Source organism: Paramormyrops kingsleyae, chromosome 8 (assembly GCF_048594095.1).
Source record: "Paramormyrops kingsleyae isolate MSU_618 chromosome 8, PKINGS_0.4, whole genome shotgun sequence".
NCBI classification, from domain to species: domain Eukaryota; kingdom Metazoa; phylum Chordata; class Actinopteri; order Osteoglossiformes; family Mormyridae; genus Paramormyrops; species Paramormyrops kingsleyae.
Window position 1 is genome coordinate 18,894,180 of NC_132804.1, and position 20,213 is coordinate 18,914,392.

Here is a 20,213-nt window from a genome sequence, read left to right on the forward strand (position 1 = left end):
CTAGCTGATATGTGTTCAAAGTTAGTGGCACCAAAGATAAAGATGTAGGCCTAACTGCTAAGATACTGGAGATGACTGCATTGGACAATCAGCCATTTTTTGTAATGGAGGATGTGAAATTTTGTTGGCTGACCCACTACTTAAAAGCCGGACATGATCTCCCAAGTCGATGCTGCTTTGCTGATGTCTCACTGCCAGCATCCTATGATTCGGTTGCTACACACCATTCAAAAGATCAAAAGAAGTAGATCCACCAACATCAGTTTCACTACAGATGACAAGTTTATTGGTTATTGGAAATATAAGACATCAGTGATGTCCATAAATATCTTAAAGATAAGAATTAGGGCGGATCCAGGTATTTTTTTACCCGATCAGTATTGGCTACCCTAGACCATCGATTTAATTTTCCATATCCACCTAATCTACGTCAGTTATGCAGATCGTAAGATTCCGTCACACTCTGCTGTAAGCCAGAGGCACATACATGGCTTGGAACTACAAACTATAGATGTCAGCCACGTGACATTCCTTTAACCCCTTAGCCAACACCTTCCGGGATAACCGAGAACTGAATATCACAGATGGCAGAACTAAATTACAGAACTTTGTGGTTCCAGAACAGGCAGCCAGGTTAGTTTGTGTTGGATTTATGATTCCCTGCAGTAGATTTGTGGCATGAAACTTGAACAATCAGATTTGGGAAAATTGAGAATCTGGCCCAGATCCTTCATACCAGAGACTGTCAAAACAACATGAATGGGCTGCCTTTTCCAGCCCCTCTAAGCGACACGAGAACTGATGAATCAGAATAAACAGTATGGAGCTTTTAATGGGTGTTTTGAAAACATGCAGTTAAACATGTAACTGAACCTGCCCTATTAAGTGTCAGAAAGTGTCTGTTTATACACACAGACAAATATTGTGAGAAGTGTTTAATTTCTCTCCACTAGTTCTAAAAACAGATTGGAAACCTGGTTCCCACCATCAAACTACATCCCCTCCATTAGTTTATGCTTGTGTCTGTCTATATATGCATGTGTGTGTATGCGTGTGTCTGTCTATGCATGTGCGTATATGTGTGTGTCTGTCTATGTATGCGTGTGCGTGTATGCGTGTGCGTGTATGCGTGTGCGTGTATGCGTGTGCGTGTATGCGTGTGTCTGTCTATGCGTGTACGTGTATGCGTGTCTGTCTATGCGTGTACGTGTATGCGTGTCTGTCTATGCGTGTGCGTGTATGCGTGTGTCTGTCTGTGCGTGTATGTGTGTGTCTATGTATGCGTGTGCGTGTATGCGTGTGTCTGTCTGTGTATGCGTGTGTCTGTCTATGTATGCGTGTGTCTGTCTATGGACGTGTGTGTGTTGCATGTTTAATGAAAGTTAGCATGTCTGGTATCTGGACAGATATCAGAGATAATGATGTCAAAACAAATAAGTATGTGTTTCACGAATCGATGGAGGTTTAGCTATTAGTGGTTATTTTTCAATTATTTAAAAAAATCTAGTATAGTAATTTTGACTCTTCTATCTCTGCACACTAAAAACGCCCCATTTTGAAAGGTTGAGTCTTGATTTCCTGTTTTGCAGTTATGTTATGGGTGGAGCATTGCAAAATCATGGGCATCCCCACCAAATACTGGAAATGTCTGCAGTTTCTTCAGGAGGCCTGGCTAATGAGACCCCCCACCACCCACCCCCAGCAGACCGCAGCAGTCCCCCGGCTCGACCAGTTACTCAAACCGCAGCTCTGTTCTGTTGTGTGCTCTCCTGCTATTTGCTATGCTTCTGTTTCTGACAGGCAGAGGATTGTATTAGTGTATGGCATCCCTTCGTAGATGATCGGGTTGCGTTGCGGTAGCTCCTACAGGCTTTCGCTTTTGCTTTGCGGAGACTGCTGCCGTTGTTCATTCAGTTTGTGGTCTTGGATTTAATAACATGCGAGGGAGCCTTGTGGAAATTCACATCATGCTGCAGTGTAGTTGTATGAGTCTAGTGGTGGTAGTAGTGGAAGGGTTCATGTTTTCCGTAGTTGTACTAATTGGAACAATAACCACCAGGATGTTTTTCATCTTTCACCTTTCATCTGAATTTATTCTAGTACAATACAGTAGCTCCTTTTCAGGGATTATTGATTAGAACTTGGACCTCCAGACTATAGTCTAGTACTGATTTTAATGATCAGACTGAGTGTCAGTCTGTTTGGAATATTTTGGCTCTGAAACATCTTCTCAACATGGTGATGCACGCTCCAGGAACCTCCGTCCCACAAAGGAGGTGCCAGCAGTGCACACACAGGCTAGAAAATGCCCCGGATGCAGCTGGGTCTCTCTGGCTGGATTTTCTTCTCCAGTATCATTCACTAAGCTTGCTGTTTTCAAGAATGGGTCTGGTCAAAATAGAACGTTCTAGTTTCCTGGGAAGATTGCAGTCTACTGGCCGCCCCTTTCCGCTTTCCATAGTAGCAGATGTATGCCTGGAGATCGTGCTGTACTTTAAAACTCTACTTTGTGGATGTTTGCAAAGCCATCTTAGGTGTAGTGGGGAGGGCCAGATGTTCTGTGTCGGAACTACAGAGCGGCAGTTGGCGTCCCGATTTTCTGGACTTTGCTGTCAGATTCAAAAGGACCACATCATGAAACATTATCCCCAATATTTGCTCAGCACATCAATAGGCATCTTGTTTGGAGTTGAGTACCACTTTCTCTCTAAAATTGCCGTATTTGATGGATAGAACAGTCTTTCCTTTGTTTGGTGTGATGGGAACCACATCTCAAACAAAGCTTTGGGGTTGGTTTTGGTGGTCGGCATTTTTCATCGCAGTTGCTCTCTTATTTGTGTTTGTTAGAAGGCCCTACCTCCCATCTGCCACCATAACCCTGACTGCCATGCCTGGCCTCTGTTCATTCTGTTTGTCACATACAACACAGTGGCAATGCCAATACATGTGAATTTGAATAGAAGGTAAATAAAGGCGACCTGTAAGCATCTGATCTTTGCTGTCTCAATCTGAACCATAGCGGTGTTTGTTCTCAGGACAAGGTGTGGTTTCTGATTTTAATGACACACCCATCCTATTGAGCAGATTGTTTTTTTTGTGGACTTGAGCAGACCTGTCAAGGTAGGTTAATCATTTGAGGATTTTATATAGGGTGTAGTTGCAATATCCTACCATGAGTAGATTTAGGAAAACCAATTATTGCTCTAACGGATTTCTCACGTGTTCTTGGGGGGAAAACGTCAAATCTTCCAAATAAATGTAGGAAAAGATGCAGGTTATGGGTAAGATGCCAGCAATAGTCCAGGTAAAAATAAGGCTCAAGTCTGAAATTGGGTGATTTCTTTCAGATTGGTTTTGTTAAACATTAAAGTGGCATCTTCCAGTAAAAGCGAGCACTCAGTAGAATGACTTGAATGGTTGTTGGCCGACTCTCATAGCCCTGCTGGATGCAGGATGGAGATGTGTTGAAAAACGGAAGGAATCAAGAATTTTTCCTTTTATAGGGCACTTGCATGTATTTAAATAGCTTGGCTGACTGAGTATTCAGTGGAAACTTCATGTTAGAGGTTAAGAAAAGACCTGCTGTCATTGAAACCTCTTGTGATTCTCAAGTGGAGTTTCTGGCTAATTCCGATCACTGAACCAGTGGCTGCCATTAGCAGTCATTAAATGCTATTTCTAGGCTATTCAGCATCATTTTGCTAAGCAGATGCCACCAGCCGGCTCTGATCTGTCCTCTGCTTCAGGCAGAAGATCTCCCATACTTGTCTGCAGCTTAAGATTGCTGGCATCCTGGTTTCCTTGGAACCAATCTTCTCCCAGTTGGTGCTGGTCTTGATGTGACAAAACCATGCTCTTGGCTTCCTAAGACAACAGTACAAAATCAAAAGATTCCATAGTAAGTGCCTTTTTTTCTAAAATGGAGCAACTTGACAGCTCTTTGGCTGTCTTCACACAGTGGCGGTTATTTATAGTGTAGCACTGTCTGTCATCTGAACTTTCTCCCATTGCCTGACAGAAAAAGGGACCAGATCCAGCTGCATGTAACATGACAGAACTACTGAAACTCTCATTAAAATAAAAAAAAAAAAAATAATAAAAAAGTCAACAGAATTCTCTAAGGGAGAATCCACGATAATCCCAAGGTTAGGGTTATCTGGTCTTTCATAGGGGAGAAATGTGTGTATTTTCATAGTTACGGGCTTTGTTCGGGCTGCATTATAAATCAAACTGCCTCAGCTGGCTGTGGAATGAGGCCTTGTCCGGTGTACAAGGAGCTCGCCAATCATATCTGAAATGTCTGTGTTCTCCGCAAACTGACCGCTAATTTTCCCTTGTAGAAAATGAAACAGAGTATGTACTTGGGGTTATTTAATACTACCTGACCGTTAAATCTGTGAATAGATTAGTGGGATCCCCCCCTCCATATTTTTACAAATGTGAGTGATTATTCTCCCCAACACACAATCAGGACGCTTGGCTTTGCCGACGGTCGGCAGTAACGGCCGCTTCAGCAGAGGAAACTCTTAAAATGCTGTTTCTCGTTGAAAATGATTGGTTGCTGTTCTGCCAGAAGCCATTGTCCTTGAGAAAGGTCCCCCCCACTCCCCCTCCCCCCGTGTAAAATGCAGATGGGGCACTGACCTCAGTTCCATGCAGTTCATGCAGTAATTGGAGAGCTGGCCTTCACCTTTTGCAGTTAATTGAACGAGTTCCGAAAGGAGAATGCCCACGCTCTGTAATGATCGGTCTGTCATTTTTCTCTCTTGTCCACCTGCCCTCTCTCTCTCCTTTTTTGTCCTCTGTGGTGGCTGATTAGCCACATTCCTTCTGGGAGTTGGAGCTGAGGAGCCCACGCTAGCTCGCGGGTTTCAGGCTTTGGCTCAGCCCTGAGTGCTTGCATCCTTTCGTGGTCTGATATGATCCTGCTCTCCTCACACCTCCCTGTGTGTGTTTGTCTAGGTAAAAGACTTCAGTCACGATTAAAGTAACGATGAGTAATTCAGCTAATCTGAAGGTGAGCCCTTCCGTCTCTCTGGCTGCTGTTACATCGCTCCACCCTGCAGATCTGGTGGCTGCATCTTTGTCATTGGGTGTGTTGTGATCTTGGGGGGGGGGGGGGGGGGTGGCAGGCAGGCAGGCACCTGAGAGAGGATAGCCATAGACTGCAGCTGTTCTTCAGGAATGATAATCTCTCTCTCCCCTACTGCCACAGGCACCGGGAGAATAGAAGCACTCATGCGCACGATATGTGAGAAAATGGGTGGGACGCCTAAACCTATTAGCACATCCGTCCCGTATGAGCTCTTATGTTATCACTGTAAACCTATCAGGGGGTGGAGCAGCATCAAGGAGTAAGCAGTCGATTCAGACATCCTGTGGAATAATTCGATTGCAGCTTCGGGAAAGGAAATTGGCAGAGCAGTAGTTCTCGAATGCGGGGTATTGGGTGTGTTTTCTAGTCTGTCCATTAAAAATCCAGATAAAAAGCTTTAAATATTAGCGATTTAAAACTGGTGGGAGTTGAGGGAGTCTGACTTCTGACAGGAAGCTGTTGTGGGTTCCTTTGGGAGCCAAAGCTACTGTTCCTCATAAATTCTCAATTTTTAAATTTTTTTTTTGCTAGTTATCGTTGACACCCCCCCCACCACCTCCTCCTCCTCCCAAAAAAGAATCAGTCTGAGAAAATGCCAGAAGAAGCCCAAACTGAGGATGGATCTTTGGGATCTTCAGGCACATGGAATGTTTCCCATTCCTGTCATTACTCTGCCGCATCTGGGCAGATCTTTCACGCTGCTGCTGCTGTCAAAGAAAGCCGCAAACTAGATGGGGAGAGGAAAGAGGAGGTTCCCTTTCAGTGTTCTTCAACACGCCGGTTGTGTGGAGGAAGAGAATGTTTGTTTTTTCTTTATTTAATGAGAATATGGAATTTCTCCCCTGCCAAATTTCCCCTTTTCTATCTCCAGATCTTTTAAAAACATTTTTTCAAAAATACGGGCAATTTTGTAGACTGCTCAAAATTTCTGAATTGGGGAGATGTCTGCATGTGCTTAAAATGTACCCAAATGCCAAACCAGCTGCATAAATTGCTCCCATCTGTGCAGGGGGCAAGAGTGGCATCAGGTGTTAGAGCAGCATTGGCAAAGTAAGGACAGTAATTATTGGTTTGAGATCCTCCCCCAGCATCATGAGTAAATGGGTACTGCTATGCCATATTCTCACTGCTACTCCGACAAGCAGCAGCCTTCCAAAGAGATTCTCCCAGAGCTTTCTCAGCAAGCTCCCTGCTGTGAGCAGGAGAGGAACTGAACAAAGGAGCTTCCTAAAGGAACAACTTCAGCTTCACTGTAAACTGCAATGCTAGTTTACAGTTCACAAGTGCAAAATTCTAATGGCATTCAGAATAGACAATCTGCTGGACATGTTTGGTACTAATTAAAATGCTTCCTAAACATATTCTCCCTCTTGCAGGTTGTCCCTCCTTGGATGTTTTGATTGCACCGCTCACCTGGACGGCCAGGTGAAATGCCTCTTTAACTCCACAGTGGATACAGATGGTGAGAATATACAAGTGCTGCCCTAACATGCCTCTGGTTTTGTCTTCCGACTTTAACGGAAAACAGTGCCGATCGCTCCATTGAGCCACACACCTGGCAGCTGGGCAGACGGCTCTCTGAAGCCCTGGGGGTTGTGGGCAAACCTGTTCTTGATCACAGCTCTGGGAGCCATATTAAGACAGAACTTGTGCTTGATGGTTACCTTTTGTGTGTGTGTGTGTGTGTGTGTGTGTGTGTGTCTCCCTCTCTGCTTTAGACCGTTTGCTATGCCACCTGGGATGGTCCTGTTCTCTACCCTCGCTGCTTCAGTGCTGCTGTCTCTTCTCCGGGGTGAGGGAAACGTGCAGGCTGTCGAGGACTACCCCTCCTTCTCCCATGGCGGCGCCGTTTTCGAACACCTGGCCTTGCACCCCGACCCGGCGGTGGGCCGGGTGTATGTGGGCGGCAAGGACCGCCTCTTTCAGCTGAGCAAGGCGCTGGTGCTGGAAGCGGACGCGGAGACGGGGCCCGTGAATGACAGCAGGGAGTGCCTCCCGCCCATCCTGGAGAGTAGCTGCCCCCAGGCCCGGAGCAGCAACAACCACAACAAGCTCCTGCTGGTGGACCCTTACAGCCAAGAGCTGATCAGCTGTGGCAGCGTCTACCAGGGCATCTGCCAGAAGAGGAACCTCGAGTACATCAGAGAAGTGTTGTTCTCCACCGAGAGGCCTGTGGACACCCAGTACGTGGCGGCCAATGACCCCAACGTCACCACCGTGGGCCTGGTGGTGCAGCTGCGGAGCAGCCAGCCGGTGCTGTTCGTGGGCCGGGGCTACACCGGCAGCCACCCACCCATTTCCACCCGCAACCTGGCCTCCGCACCGGTCTTCTCCTACGAGGAGACGGCCAAGCTGGCGGTGGCCGGCCGGCTCCCCGAGTACGACCACCACTTCGTCACCGCCTTCTCCCGCCATTCCCACGTCTACTTCTTGTTCTACCGGCGTGACCTCAAGTCCTCATCGCGGGAATACAAGACGTATGTGTCGCGTGTCTGCCTGGACGACGCCGCCTACTACTCCTACGTGGAGCTACCCCTGGTGTGCAACTCATCCGTAGGCAAGAGGTACAACCTGCTCCAGGCGGCACGAGTGGGGCTCCCTGGGACGCGGGGAGGCGGAGCCGGAGACAAGGAAGTGCTGCTGGGCGTGTTCGCCACGCGAGCGGCGTCCTCCAACCTGCCGAGCGAGGATTCGGCGCTGTGCGTCTTCGACCTGGAGAAGCTGGACCGGAAGATCAATTCCACCCGTGACCTGTGCTACACCCGAGACGGGGGGGAGGGGGCAGCTTACATCGAGTACGAAGTCAAATCCAACTGCGCCACTCTGCCCGCGGTGAGCCGACACCCCCTCCGACCGGCACTCTCCCGACACAGCTGCTCATTCTACAGGCAGCAAAGCTAATATGTGACGTCAAATTAAGTAATGCATCTTACGTGGGTATTTTGTACGCTTTGTGTAAAGTTGACACCACAGCAATGGGAAGACATTTTGAGCTTGCAGTGCTGAAAGTTGGAATCACCAGTAAACTTTGCTGAAGTTCTTTTTGTATAATCTTTAGCTATCAACTGTCAACTGCTAACAACACAATAACAAGCATGAAAGCACAGGCTGCCTTTTTGGTTTCAAACCATAGGCATGGTCACATTGTCCTACAGTTGATACTGCATTACCACCAAGAACCACGGGGGGTGCTGAAGTACCCTCAACGGCCCAATTTTCCAGTGCTATTGGTTGACACTGTTACTGCCCCCCCCCCCCCCCCCAGCTATAATACTGTTAATCTTTCTCTGATTTTCACCCCTTAAGGAAAGCCTTCTCACAGCTGGTACACAGTGTTTTGGTTTAAAGGCATTACGGTCTGGTCAGTAACTTCGTCTTTGCTGAAGATGGGGGGGGGGTGGTCTTGGCCTTGGTATCATTGTCTCTCGTATGGAATGCGGGGGAGCAGGAGCAGCACTTGGGGGGGGGGGGTGGGTCCGCGCTCATGATGGGGTCCGGCCCCTGCTGGCGTCGTGGGGAGCCCACCCTCTTTCCAGAGTATGAGCACATTTAATAGGATTGCCGGGATTATCTGCGCTTATGAAACAGAGGCCTAGCAGAGCAGAAGCATCCCTGAAGGATCAGGGAGCCGCAGATGCGTCACCGGACTCTCCCTGGTCACGGATTTTACTCCACTGTGGCTCTGCCTTAAGGACATGCGAGTGACGACTGGCTTCGTCCCGCGGGGCAGAGATTTGTCCTTTCACAGGCCATGCACATGCATGCAGCCTCTCTGGTTTCGGATGAGCCCTGTCACCATAAAAGGAGCTGAAAATGGTGACCCGCTGTTCTAACTGCACCACTGTAGTTTGTGGTTCTTAAATCTGACATTTAATTATGGAGACAGAGGTTTAACTCTGAAGGATTAAATGCGAAGAAAATATGTTTTTGATCTCTCATAATAAACGCATAAAATCTGTGGGATTCTTGACAGGGTTCCAGGTAGGCACTTAATGAAATCTAGTTCACCTTCCGCCCCAAATCAAAGTGCCCGTCTTTTCTGTTTGCACAGTTCTGGTTTTGAGAATCTAGGCCAACCCTAGGCAGATAGGAGTGTATAGGTGTGAGTCACCCCAGGGTGAGGGCAGTGTATCCCAATCAGAGGCACCATGCCAGCCCAGCTGACTGGCTCGCCGTACGTGGTGGGCTGTGTGGGAGCAGCAGTGCATGACCAGGTGTTACGGTTTTCCTACATCCGAATGACCTGAAGTTGCTTGTCATGGTAGCTGTCATTTTTGAGGTTAATTATTACCCCCCCCCCCATACCCTGTCCGACAGAATACCCTGGATGCCTACCCATGTGGCTCAGACCACACCCCCAGCCCGATGGCCAGCTCGGAGCCCGTGGTGGAGTCGTCGATCCTGGACAGCCCATCTGCCCGTCTCACGGCGGTGGCTGTCAGCATGAGAGTGGGGCACACCATCGCCTTCTTGGGAGACTCCAAGGGCAAGCTGAGGAAGGTAGCTAATTTCTTGTTTACATACACACACATTACACTATGTATGTAAACCCTCGTACCCAGTGCCCTGTTTTTGCACTTGTGAAAGTCTCTTTCAGTGCTGCTGTTTGCTGCACAGTAATCTTGGAGGGTAGCTGTTTTGTGCCACTATTCACTTTATAAAATCCCCCAGCTGTGACTGTGGATCTGTACTCTGGGGATTAGGTGCCTGATGATCCCTGATGCCTTGCAGGCTGTGACTCCTCATGACACATCATGGCTCCGTTTGTAAATCTCACACTATTAGCCGTAAAATGATTCTCTTACTCTAAACCCATTTCTTCATCTCCTCAGGCCCAACTTTTACCAAAGGGCAGTAAGTTACAGCCTTGGAGGAAATATTCATACTGCCCCGACTTAAATACTTTGTCGGGAATCTCAGGATTTAATGGGTTTTGCTTTCTTCTCTCCTTTTTTTGCAGGTGCATTTGATTTTGTCTGCTGGTGCAGCTTTAGGATAGATTTCAGCTGTCTTGGAATAAATAAATAAATCCCACGTTGCCCCAAACAGCACTGAGATGTTTTGGCCGTCACTTGGTGCCTGTGGTTTTGGTTCTGACCGGGACCGCCGGTCACAAACGTTTTGGTCCTGCGTGACCCAGGTTGGCACATCTTGTAGTCCGGAGCCATGATTCTGAGGCCGGTGGCAATGCACGCCAGCCGGACAGGAATTGAGACATAGCGCCTGGCGTGCATGCAGGCGGGTGGTACGAGCCTCACCTCCAAAATGTAGCCCGCAGTGCTGGGGAGGGGGGGGGGGGGTTTAACTAAATTTCTCATATGGCGTTTCTCCCTTTATTCCAACGCCAAGAAGCAGAGGTCACAAATGGAAGCTTGCTTCATAGGCCTGCCGATGCATATTTACTGATCACTCCCTTTGTTTCAGCTGCAGCAGCATTCCTCTGCAATCCGCTGCGATTACTGCATTAGCCCTTAAAGCTACCTCTGGCGCAGAGACTGCCGTCACTGTTTTTCTTGTCATCTTTTTTTTTTGTCTTTTTTTTATGTCTGTTTTTCTTACCTTTTACTAGTTTAGCCTCCTCGTTCTTTTTTCCCCGTCGCTTGACCGTGTTTATCTCATTCCTGTATTGCAAAGTGGCTGTTTTGTGAAGAGCCGACTACGCTGAAAACGCGTTGCCTGTTTTCGCGCGTCTCACGTTGACGGCGAGATGGCCAGAAAGATCCCCTCGGAGAGAGGAGAGATGTGACCTTGCCCGTGTGAGGAACTGTGGCTGAGCAGGAAGTGATGTCAGCGATGAGAGTTGAAATGCTGCTCCCAATCAATGTGCCTATTGACTGTCCTAATATGCCCCCCCCCCGTACAATGGCGATGGGGTGGAGCGCTGTGGTTAAAAGACTGTTACGTTCGCCTCATTGTAATCACAATTGCTTAAACCCCAGTCTTTCTCGGGGGAATGTTTACAAACAAGGGTCCGTTTGTCATCCGGATGACTGCGTCGCTAGTTCGCTAACCCAAGCCAAAAATGAGCTGATGACGAAGAGGAGGTACTCGTTCCAGACACGCAGTAGAACTGATGCGGTGGCTGCGTAAGCGAACACCGTGACCCGGGTGCCGCTGTTGGGGGCTCCGCCCCATCTGCACACTGCCCCCTTTTGCAACCCCGTGGAATGACAGCTATTGTGTTCCAGGACTGTGGCCTGATTTAACTTGCAGCCCTGATTCCGGATTGTCGGCAACACGATCCTTTAAACACGTTTAAGGGCTGTTCTTTTTATAGACTCTGACTGAAAATATGATATAAACAGTATGGGCGTTTTAGTGCTGTGGCCCGACGCCTTCGGGACTGTGGCTTCTCCTTCTTCCTGTGCGGGCGTGCATGTATATGCAGTGCGGGCGTGCATGTATATGCAGTGCGGGCGTGCATGTATATGCAGTGCGGGCGTGCATGTATATGCAGTGCGGGCAGAGAGCGGAAACTGGATCAGGAATAGGGAAGAGCGTGAACGTACGTGGTTTGTCTCTAAAATTCCCTGAGTGTGTTCTATGTGTGTTGGGATGGGCTGTCTCATATGTTGTCTCATATCCTCTGTTCTGTGGGATGTACTCCAGACTGGCCTTAGATAAGCAGTTCTGGAATGGAATACATGCTTCTGAATGGATGTCATAGTATTGCTTTATTGCTTCCTAGCCGGCCTACTTCATGGTTTATATGTATAATAATTGTATTTCAAGTTTTCATGCTCATATTACATTAGTGTTACATTTTCCTTATCTCCATATCTCTGCCTTATCCGCATATCTTAACCATGCTACATTGGCCTTTTGTTGGTCCACCTCGTTGGTTTCACGGTGTGTAAGTAGTACCTTCCAAACTAAATGTTTGTCTTGTGAAGTTTAGGTGTCATGAGCGGGGGGGGGGGGGGGCAGCTCTAGGCCTCTCGCTTTCTCCAAGGAAGATAATAAATGATCCTCGGTTGGGTTTCAGTTGTAAACAGTTTCTATAGCTGCCAGCGCCCCTTTTGGAACCCTGCTGTTTACGGATTCATGTCATTGCACTTCGTTTTAGAGCACTTTGGAAGATGGCTGGACTTCAGGATAATGACATTAAATGGTGTTACTTGAGACTGTAATCCATTTTTAAATAGTTCACATTTCAAGCCTGACAAAGCGTTTTCACGACTGGAAGTTTCACACTGAAGTCATGCATACCTCATTCTGGCAACCATTGAGCTATATTTTGAGGAACTAGATTTGCAAGGCAATGAGTATAATGTCCAGGACTTGATCAGTGGCAAAAATATCCACACATATGGGACTTGCTTACCAGACTCTGGCCTTACAGGTCATGAATGCAGGAGAATAATTCTCAGCAGAAACTCTGACGGCTGCTTGTTGGCCTCCTTTAGGTTTACCTTGGCCCCAATGGAGAGGTGGAGGAGTATGCTGATGTTTCCATCCAGCCCAATGCAGCTATCAGCAGTGACCTGTTCCTGGACCAGGCAGAGGAGCACTTGTTTGTCATGACCAGCTCGAGGGTGAGTGGCCCTCGGTCTCAGCCAGGAACGCTGGGGAGCCGCCGTTTGTATCCTGGATTTATAATGACCCTTCCAACCCTAGCTGGAGAAGAGGCCCGTAGCAGAGTGTTACAGACACCTGGACTGCAACTCCTGCCTCTCTGCCCACGACCCTTACTGTGGCTGGTGCGTGCTGGAAGGGAGGTGAGGACTGCCTACACAGCTACATGCTGATAGGGTGTTTCTTTGGTTCTTGGCCACAGAGGCCCACCCTAGTTGGCCATATGGTTTTCTTTATGGCCATTCTGTCTATGTATGCCTGTGGCAGTCTGGGTGTATGTTAGGTGCTGCTCTGCTTCCTCACAAACTGCCACAGAGCACCTGCATTGTCAAAAGGGCAAAATTAAAATTAGGTCTGGTGTTTAAAATTAAAGAGAACGACACACAAACTGCAAACAGGCTGGGTGGGATGGTGCCGCCCATCTCCAGAGGTGCATAATTGCTGGTTGCAGCGGAAGTCATTAACAGTCTCCTTAGAACAAATAAAGCAATTAACGGTGAACGCTGCAGACACTTCCACATCCCCATCAGTAAGAGCAATTGTTGTGGGAGGGGTCGTTCTTTTCATTATATTGAAATGAGTGGAATATCTCCTCATAGAAGACAATTTAGTTTACCGTTTATACTATGACTATAACTAAATATCCCTTTATCCGTTGCTATTATTTGAGTAACATCAGCACTTTAAGTACTAACCTTCACATATCATTTTCCAACTGGTTACTCTGCTTTTTTTTTTTTGGTACTTAGACCTTTGTTCCCCAGTGCCCTATGGTAACACATGATCCTTTAATGACCATCTACGATAGAAATTTCTTCATAAATGAGGTTGGAAAATGCATTATGTTTCTGAGGGTCCTTTTGTAGGACCTTCACTGGGCTTTTGCTCGCGTTGACCCATCAAGCCACACAGCCCCAATTTATGTGACCCGCCCCCCCTTCAACGTGATAGGTGCGGCCGCCGCTCTCAGTGTCCTCGGGCGGACAGGCCGGGCCAATGGCTGTGGAGCTTCGACATGGAGCAGCACTGCCTTGCCATCCAGGGTCTGACCCCGTCCAACATCAGCCGAGAGGAGAAGAGGAAAGTATGTAGCTTTGATGCTGCCCTGGGCTTTCTCACTGCGCTTGGGTCATTTTACATCACTGCCCTTCTACTGGAAAACACGAGAGGGGAAATCACAGTTAGACTGATAGGCAATTTCACAATTTAACTCTTCTCTTTTAAATCAGGTTTCAGACAAGTCTGGCCAAGTGGAATCTTTCTTTGCATTGTTTAGTCTCAGTGAGGCATAGATATTTACTGGAATGGTCTCTTTTCATTGGGTGGTGGTGATATTAACCATTAATCCTACATACTTGGTCATGGTGGAACTGCAGCAACCCTCAGCCTGGAGGTAGCTTTTCTTAGAACCGAACTTCACCGTAAACCCAGTCTGTCATCAATGACCATCAGCGTTAAGTCATATCTTACCCAGGGTTCATTTCACGATGTGCCCCACAGATTTTCCTCAAAGTACCGGGTCTGCCAGACTTGGAAGGCCAGGAATCATATTCCTGCTACTTCCAGGAAAACGAGAGTCCGGCCAGTGTCACTGGGAGTGGAGTCACCTGCTTCTCCCCGGACACCAGCACTGTGCCCCTCGGGCACCAGAGACAAGGTGACAACTCAGCTTAAAATCTACTTTTCATGTGTCAGCTGCTTAAGTGTTTTCCAGATTGGGTGTATATAGAGAATTGAGGAGATGTTCAAAACTCACTCATTTCATGGGATGCGTTTTCAGGAATTTCTGTGTACTTAATGTGTTTTGAAAATTTAACGAAAGTTCACTGGAACTCTTGTACGGTGTGATTATTTTTTTTTGGTTCCTGATACTGTAATGGATGGATGGATCCCTGGCTGTAGCTCATTGGGAGTCTTGTCCCAAAAACAACAAAAATAGAGTTTTGATTTATGTGTTCTTCAGTTATTAGAGGCTTTTTGGTCTGTTTAAGACTAAAAAGAAAATTTACCAGTGAAGTTGAAAGAAAAAAAAAAAAAAAGAACTTCCGGAAAAAGCCTGGAGTCCTGAAAGCCGCGTATCCCTGCTTTGGTCTGGTCTTTGACAAAGTTGTCAATAGTGATGAGAGCTGTCTTGCTTGCAGACTTTGTCACGGTCACCCTGTCCCTGCGCTATCTCAATGTCACCGTCGCCACGACGGAGTTCGTCTTCTACGACTGCGGTACCGTGAAGCACCTTTCCGGGACCATGCCGTGAGTCTCCGCTTCTGGACACATTTTTCTGCTGACAAATTTCTGTTTCCCAGGAAAGTCAGGAACCTGTGTGTTGCCAAGACCTGCCCCCATTCCTGTCCTGCATTATACTGAACTGTGTTTGTGTTGATCACCAGCCTAATAAGAGGATAAGTAGCCAAACAAAATTTAGCTAAATGGCTATTCTCTTTAGCGCCGCTTCAGGCCCAATTTGGGAGCCCCTGTCTTCAGAGTATTTTAGCTGCACGCTGTTCCCGCAGAGCGGCCAGTGAATGTTCTTCTTGCCACACAGTTGTCAGCTTCACCCTTTAAGGAGCCTTATTTGAGTTAACAGACTCTGTTAGTTGTGGTGTTATCTGCTACTGGAAGTACAATAAGAAGCCCAGTCTCATTATGATGTTACATGTCACACATCAATCCCAAAACAAATGCATAATATTTTCTGTGTGACCAAAATGCCCATCTATCTAACATTGCTTGACAGTTACACTGAACTGTTCCTGCATCTGCGCATAACGAACAAAACCTAAACTGGTAAAATAGGTTTGTTTATTCAGAGTTTGTGTTGTAGTTTTTCGTTCTTAGAAAAATCATAGCTGAATAGAGATGTCATTCCTGTACTGTGTCACGTTCTCAGTGCATTTATGTTTTGCTTTGTCTCCCAAAAATAACAGCAGCAAACTCCGAAACGATTCCCTTCTTTCGACACCAGTTGTCAGCTCTGTTGAATGTCTGTTCCTCTTAGAGGGCCGTCATGTTCACTCACTTTTGCTTCAAGAACTTTGCCTGGTTTTTATTATGCTGAACACTCAGTCTACCATATTGTTGCTTGTGTTATACTGAACCGTTGAATATCTGTGGCTAATGACACATGAGTTGTAGTGTACTAGGTATAACTAAAATTGGTGATTTTAAGTAACGTGTTGATATCTGAATCCTGAATGGTCAATTAGCTTGCCTTGCCCCTCACTCAATCTCAGATGCCGTGGGTGCGTGACCAGCCGCTGGGGCTGTAACTGGTGCGTCCACCAGCACTTGTGCACACACAAGACAGTGTGTGAGAAAGGAGTCATCATTTACAATGAGCAGGTGAGTTCACCAGATCCATACAGCGACCTGCTGCCAACCAGCACACATGCTGCCCTCCAAGGCCAGACAGGCAAAGGGAGGGTCCTGGCCGCTCTAACCAAAAATTTGTATCATGGTATTTTTTTTTTTTAAGATTCTGATGGTTTCACAGTATAGCATACTATTCCCCCCCCCCTCCCCAAGTTCACCCTTACTGCAGTAGCAAGTGTTTACATTAATACAAATACATTTTTAAAATGGGGTGTTTTATGAAATATTGTAAAATTGACAATTAGCGTGATGGTATAACTGACGTTTCATTACATTATGTATATTCATGTTTTATTGATTATAACCATGTACGTCAATAACTCTAAGAATTGTTTTACTGACGTTTTATTAGATTAAAAGTGAATATTTAGCTAAATAGGTACATGTTATTGATTATTACCATACTTAGATTGCCAACAATGTAACTGGCATGAATTTAATAATTACCATGATACATCGATAATATTAGGAACATTTAATTGCAGCCCTAATTATATTACACATAATCCAAATTTTCAGACAGATAGAAGCAGTAGCTACAAATACTATAATGATAAACAGTTTTATATGGATAATTATTGTGCTATAAAGTTATAATTGTTAATAAGAAGGGGGTACACACAGTTAACAGGAGTCCCCTCTCAGTACGCGCAGCACAGCGATCTATAGCAGTTCTATAGCACCAAACAATATTGTATAATTGCTGCCCATTGAAGCATTACAGCTGGTGTTTCAGCAATGCCGCGGTATATGAAAAAATCCATACTGTGCAAAATTAAAACTGGTATTTTGGCTAAACTGGTATAGTAATGAGTGATGGGGAGAGCTGGTCAGGTCCTCCAAACGACCCATGATCAATGCACAGGTAAGTCATTCATGCATCCAAAGCCCATTTGGCCCACCTCCTGTTATGTATGCTTTGCAGCACCTCCATTACCCAATCAGTACCTAATACCCCATCTGCGCTGACATCTGGCAGCTCGGGGCTCAGCGTGCAGCTCATTTACAGCAGAACCCTCAGCAACTTTTGTTCCAGTTTTAGTTTTTTTTTTTTTTTGTAATTTTTATTTTTCATTTCCACTTTTTTGCTTTCATTCTGCCTCCTCCTCCTCCCCCTCCTCCTCCCCCTCCTCCTCCCCCTCCTCCTATGCTTCCTTCTTCCCTGTCGGTGTTTTACTTCGACCGGAAGTCCAAGCTACCGACAGCAGCGCCCCCTACAGTCACGTTGCAGTCGGCTACACCCAAAGCCACTCTGTCTCCTACAACCGCGGCAGCAGCGGAGTTGCTCAGCCCCACTTCAGCCACAGCCGCGGCCACAACGATGGCCACGACCACAACTACAACCAAAGCAACCATACCTACTACCACCACTACTACTGCTGGTACTACAACCACTGAAGTCACCACTATGGCGGCCACCACAGCAGAGCCCGAGCCGACGACGACAGTGGTGCCTCCGACCACCACTCTACCCACAGCTCCTCCTCCGACTACACCTCCAGCCAGTCTTCTGCAGCCTACAGCTGTGACAGAGCCTCCCCCCGTACTCTATGACCACCTGGAAGAGAGATCGACATTAAAGGGGGATCCAGTTGTGGAAAATGTCCATTTTGTGGTGACTCCCACTGGTCAAGAGGAGGGGACGGAGACTGGCTTGCCCCAGGTCTTGCCAGATGACCAATCTCCCACCTCCAGGGTCTCTAACCCCTCACCTGTGGCCCTCCCAGTGTACCCCATCTCGGAAGCGGCGACTGCCCTCCCCACAAGTGACCCCACACCTCCGACCGACGCGCTACCTGTGGCTGAGCCCCCCACTGAATCTCCACCCCCTTCGGAAGCTTCTAGCACCACTCCTGACTCCTCTCCCTTCCCCCTGGGGCCACCGGCTCGCCCCGGAGATGTCCTTCCCCCATCCTTGACTGAAGTCCCACCCCCTCCAGCCACCACTTCCCCACCACCCACCTCCACCCCCGCGGTCACGGTCCCCCCAGCGCCCACCGTGACCCCCGCAGAACAGGGAGGGAGACTCCATGAGGAGGAGCCGGCGGCGAGGATGGCCACAGAGAACGACACGGCCCCGTCTGCGGCGGCTGTGCTGCTCTCAGGCGACTGGGAGTTCTGGGATCACGGCTCCACGGACTTCCTCCGTCTGATGGACTCGGACCCAGACTACCAGTACGAGTCATTCCTGCCGGTGAGTCAGTGGGAGCCGACGAGGGCGGCGTGTCAAGCTCTCCCCAGGAAGAGCAGCAGTTAGCCTGCCCCCCCTCCGTGTGCCTTGTTGATGTCATCATTATTACTGTCATTATTTATTTCTGTTTTGGTTTTAATAAGTTTCTGATGTTTTTAAAATTCGTAATTCCCCCTCCCTCCCCCCGTTCTGTTTTGAACCTTAATTCTACCACATCTGCCATTTTAACTGCTGTAACACGTCTGCCTCTGAAGTCACCTGTTCTGCCGCAGCATTGAGGAGAACGGTGCGATTGGGGAAAGGGGTTGTAAAGTGGACTGTGTGCTGTGAGCACAGGAGGATGAGGGGGCCTTCTGGGCCCGGGGGGTGTCGGCGTGCCCCTGCGTGGAGGCGGTCTTGGGTTCTCCTCTGCTGCCTGTCAACGTGGAGAGAAAGATCACCCTGCAAGGACGCAACCTTCAGCTCTTCAAGGTAGAGGCTTCGCGTTGTCCTGACCATGTGGTCCTGTGAAATCAAGCCACCAGTGTTTGTTTTGCCTAAAAAGCATTACTCTAAGAATGTCTTACTCCTGTGCTATACTGGGAGTATACTGGGGTGGGGCCGCAGGGTACAGGCCCCAACTAAATGTTGATTGGTCCCAAGAGTGCCCCCTCCCCTGTCACTCACCAATTCAAAACATATGCTAATGATAAGGTTGGCCCCTCTGTATAAATCATGGCTACTCTTACACCCCCCCCCCACCTGAAAGAAATTCTAGCGTCGCCCTTGGTGCCGTTGAGAGGTGCCTAATCTCAAATGGTCCCTGTGGTGATGTGTGTGTTAAGGGTTCACATGCATGTGTGTCTGTATGTTCGTCTCTTTGTGACAACGCTCTAGGACACGGAGCTGAAATACGAGTGTGTGCTGGTGATTGAGGGAAGGACGGCTGTGGTCGACTCCCATGTGGAAGTTAATGAGATGGACTCTTCTCTCTATGACATCACCTGCCAGTCGAACCAGGTCCGAATCTTACTAGCTCTATGTTGAATAATTGACCATTTCAATTTTATATTTGTTCACCATTGAAGTCCTTATATTACCTGTTAGTTTGGGGTGTTTAGGATTATATGTATTTGATAATACCCCAGAAACGGAGTTGTAATTGAATGTCTCACCCTCTTACGTTTCAGTATTCATATTCTGCCCCCGTCGAGGAGTACAATGCCATGGTATACGTCAAACGGAAAGACTCCTTTCATGTAGACAGCTCCAAGAGTCTTTATGGTAAGCGGGCATACAAGTAACGGCATATCAAGGAATTTGGGCCCCCCTAACAAAATGTCATCTTAGGCCCCCTTGGTACATTCCGCTGAATTGGGGGGGGGGGCTGGGAAAGCATGTCTCCCTGGCGACGGTCCTGCATACAAGTGTGAGATGGTTTTTAAAGCCTGTCCCTCTGGCGCACACAAGCACCAGCTGTCTTTAAACAAGCAGCACCCTTCGGACAGGGAAATTAGCTGAGTAATTAGTTCAGCCAAGCGGCTAATACTTGGGTCGGCCGACGAACCTTCATCGAACATATGGGCCATTGACGCACTCTCCTCCCCTTTACCCGCAGTCACGTTGTACAACTGCTCAGCGGGCCGTTCGGACTGCAGCCGCTGCCACACTGCACCCCGCAAGTACGGCTGTGCGTGGTGTGGGGGCACGCGACCCGGCTGCCTCTACCGGGACTCCTGTGCCGACCGCATCGAGCAGACCTGCCCGGCCCCCGTCATCCACTTTGTGAGTCCCAGTACGGCCTGTTGAATGAAACCAGCTAGCGAAGAAATGGGTAATGACCACTGTCGGCCCAAAGTGCAAGTGACCTAAGCGGCTGCTTAGGGCCCAGTGGCCACCAGAGGGCCCCCCATCTGAGCAGCCTGTTGGATTGAGAAGGAAGATGACAAATGCCAACTAGGTTAATGAGATTTTGCTTATGGCCCTGAAGTGGGTTGGACTGGC

At 47.9% G+C, this 20,213-nt stretch overlaps 1 protein-coding gene and 1 long non-coding RNA gene across 8 annotated transcripts in view; one reads left to right on the forward strand and one right to left on the reverse strand.

Moving 5' to 3' along the window:
• The window catches only part of plxnb1b (plexin b1b), a 61,080-nt gene that overhangs the window by 27,789 nt on the left and 13,078 nt on the right, over window positions 1–20,213 (forward strand). For 4 of the 7 annotated variants that reach the window (XM_072715410.1, XM_072715416.1, XM_072715413.1 and 1 more), the window contains exons 2-15: window positions 6,472–6,557; window positions 6,814–7,927; window positions 9,413–9,595; window positions 12,502–12,630; window positions 12,713–12,813; window positions 13,622–13,754; window positions 14,171–14,327; window positions 14,812–14,920; window positions 15,901–16,009; window positions 17,229–18,233; window positions 18,567–18,701; window positions 19,107–19,229; window positions 19,400–19,493; window positions 19,828–19,994. In XM_072715410.1, the coding sequence (XP_072571511.1) occupies window positions 6,824–7,927; window positions 9,413–9,595; window positions 12,502–12,630; window positions 12,713–12,813; window positions 13,622–13,754; window positions 14,171–14,327; window positions 14,812–14,920; window positions 15,901–16,009; window positions 17,229–18,233; window positions 18,567–18,701; window positions 19,107–19,229; window positions 19,400–19,493; window positions 19,828–19,994 (3,549 nt within the window). In that variant the 5' untranslated portion in view covers window positions 6,472–6,557; window positions 6,814–6,823. Of the gene's footprint in view, window positions 1–3,792; window positions 3,899–4,962; window positions 5,018–6,471; window positions 6,558–6,813; window positions 7,928–9,412; window positions 9,596–12,501; window positions 12,631–12,712; window positions 12,814–13,621; window positions 13,755–14,170; window positions 14,328–14,811; window positions 14,921–15,900; window positions 16,010–17,228; window positions 18,234–18,566; window positions 18,702–19,106; window positions 19,230–19,399; window positions 19,494–19,827; window positions 19,995–20,213 lie in introns of those variants that run through there. The other 3 variants (XM_072715412.1, XM_072715411.1, XM_072715418.1) reach the window with 3 other exon arrangements.
• On the reverse strand, window positions 260–5,053 carry LOC111851685 (uncharacterized). The gene is made up of 2 exons (XR_002840076.2): window positions 4,645–5,053; window positions 260–3,864 (listed from the first exon to the last, which is right to left on the reverse strand). It is a non-coding gene; the product is annotated as an uncharacterized lncRNA (long non-coding RNA).